Below are 1655 nucleotides of genomic sequence, written 5' to 3'. Positions count from 1 at the left end.
TGGTTTAATTAACTCATTGAAGGCTGATTTGACTCACTTTTGAAGGTGGAATTCAACAGTTAAAACTTATTAAGGTCTATAGGATTATACAGGGTCTATGACCAAATTATATTACCAGGTATTTTCAGTATGTTTGGGACTCTCACGGCCTGAATACGAGGTCTAGTTTATCCAACCTGAAACACTGAAATCTGCTTTATCCTTCTTGTCTGATGAAATCACAGTTCATCTTACTCTGTGTTATATTATTTGCCTTCGTTTGGCTTTTAGTCTCTTTCATTCTCCGTATGTTTTAAATGCATTCTGTTTTTATTGAAAGGCGCTTTGTAAGTCTCCTTTCAAAGTTGCTTTATAAATTAAATTCACTTTTATAAGTTTATTATAAACCTGCAGGGAGCGGGAGGGTGTAGAGCAGTAAAATGAACATCTAATTATAATGTCATGTGAACAACAATATAGGTAAAGCAGAACACTTATGCACAACATTGGAAAAATGCGCGAATGTGAGCAACATGTGCAATCTTGCAACACAGTATAAAATTAAAATATATGTTGCATGAGCAGGAGGTCTAATTTAGGAGCTCGTGTTGCGTGTGCTCACCCTGTGGGCTGTAGCAGGACTGGGTGTTGCAGCGCTCCATTGTGGCGGGTTTGGGGTTGGCGTTACATTCCCTCACAGGGTACAGGTTCCTGTCCTGGTCTGAGCAGATCACCTGTCGCTCTCGTGAGCCGGAGCCACAGCTCTTAGAGCACTGACGGAGAGATTATAACAAATAAAAACTTAAAAACTTAATGGTACTTCACATTCACCATCAATAGCTGCACATGAAGGGTCCCTGTGTTGTTTGTGCTTGCTGTTCCGTGTCCTGCTCACCAGTCCCCAGTCTCCAACGTGCCAGCTGATCTGTCTCAGGCAGGCCGCCATCTCACAGCGGCGGGCGGCAGTCGGGCGGAGCAGAGCGCTGCAGGCGGCTTCCTCCAGCCTCATTCCTCCTGAACCGACGCAGGTGACCTCTCTGGTCTGTTCACCTACACCGCAGCTCACCGAGCACTGCAGACACAGATTACACCCAATGTTGCCTTAAACTTTCATCATTTGATATAAAGAGCAAGAACATAAAAAAGTCTGTAATTTCATCTTTAGCACTCGCTATTCAATATAATATTCTAGTGTTGAGCTTTCAGCTCATATGACTTTTCCATCTTCAGTTCGGGCTTCTCGTGTAATCTTTAGACTTTTTCACTGATGATGAAATTCATGTCACAGAGCAAAACTGTTCCTCTCTCAGATATCAATGCAGTAAAGCACACTAATTTTAACTTTTTTACTGCAACACGGATGTTTCGGGCCAGATGCCCTTCTTTGGTGTGTAGATTTGTCAATACCAAAAAGGGGGCCCACAGGTGGGGTTAAATATAAGTTACTACACCCAAAACATATACAGCATCTCAGCAGGGCAGCCACCATTTTTTCAAGGCACAGAATCACAGTAATTTCTTAACAAGTATGTATTTAAATCATATAGAAATACACAAAAAATAAATAAAATCAGCAAATAAATTTAAAAAAATAAATAAATGAATACATAAAAAATAAAAATTATGAAAAAATGAAAATGAATGATGAAAAATAATAATGATGATTTAAAATAATA

The 1655-nt window shown here is 39.8% G+C and overlaps 1 protein-coding gene across 1 annotated transcript; it reads right to left on the bottom strand.

Moving 5' to 3' along the window:
• Positions 1-569: 569 nt before the first annotated feature.
• On the bottom strand, positions 570-1064 carry LOC121966809 (papilin-like). Its single transcript, XM_042516874.1, has 2 exons — positions 875-1064; positions 570-752 (listed from the first exon to the last, which is right to left on the bottom strand). The coding sequence occupies exons 1-2, from the start codon at positions 986-988 to the stop codon at positions 570-572; spliced, it is 297 nt and encodes a 98-aa protein (XP_042372808.1). The 5' UTR covers positions 989-1064.
• Positions 1065-1655: the final 591 nt, after the last annotated feature.

This window comes from Plectropomus leopardus, unplaced genomic scaffold, assembly GCF_008729295.1.
Source record: "Plectropomus leopardus isolate mb unplaced genomic scaffold, YSFRI_Pleo_2.0 unplaced_scaffold25962, whole genome shotgun sequence".
Lineage (NCBI taxonomy): Eukaryota > Metazoa > Chordata > Actinopteri > Perciformes > Serranidae > Plectropomus > Plectropomus leopardus.
The sequence above is the reverse complement of the archived record's forward strand: the minus strand, read 5'-3'. Positions and strand labels throughout refer to the sequence as shown.

What these genes read in the sequence shown, in the direction of transcription:
- LOC121966809 (XM_042516874.1), bottom strand. Translation starts at nt 988, where the DNA reads ATGAGGCTGGAGGAAGCCGCCTGCAGCGCTCTGCTCCGCCCGACTGCC. An exon ending in ACGTTGGAGACTGGGGACTG is followed by an intron (nt 753 to 874) that starts GTGAGCAGGACA and finishes TCTCTCCGTCAG; the next exon opens with TGCTCTAAGAGCTGTGGCTC.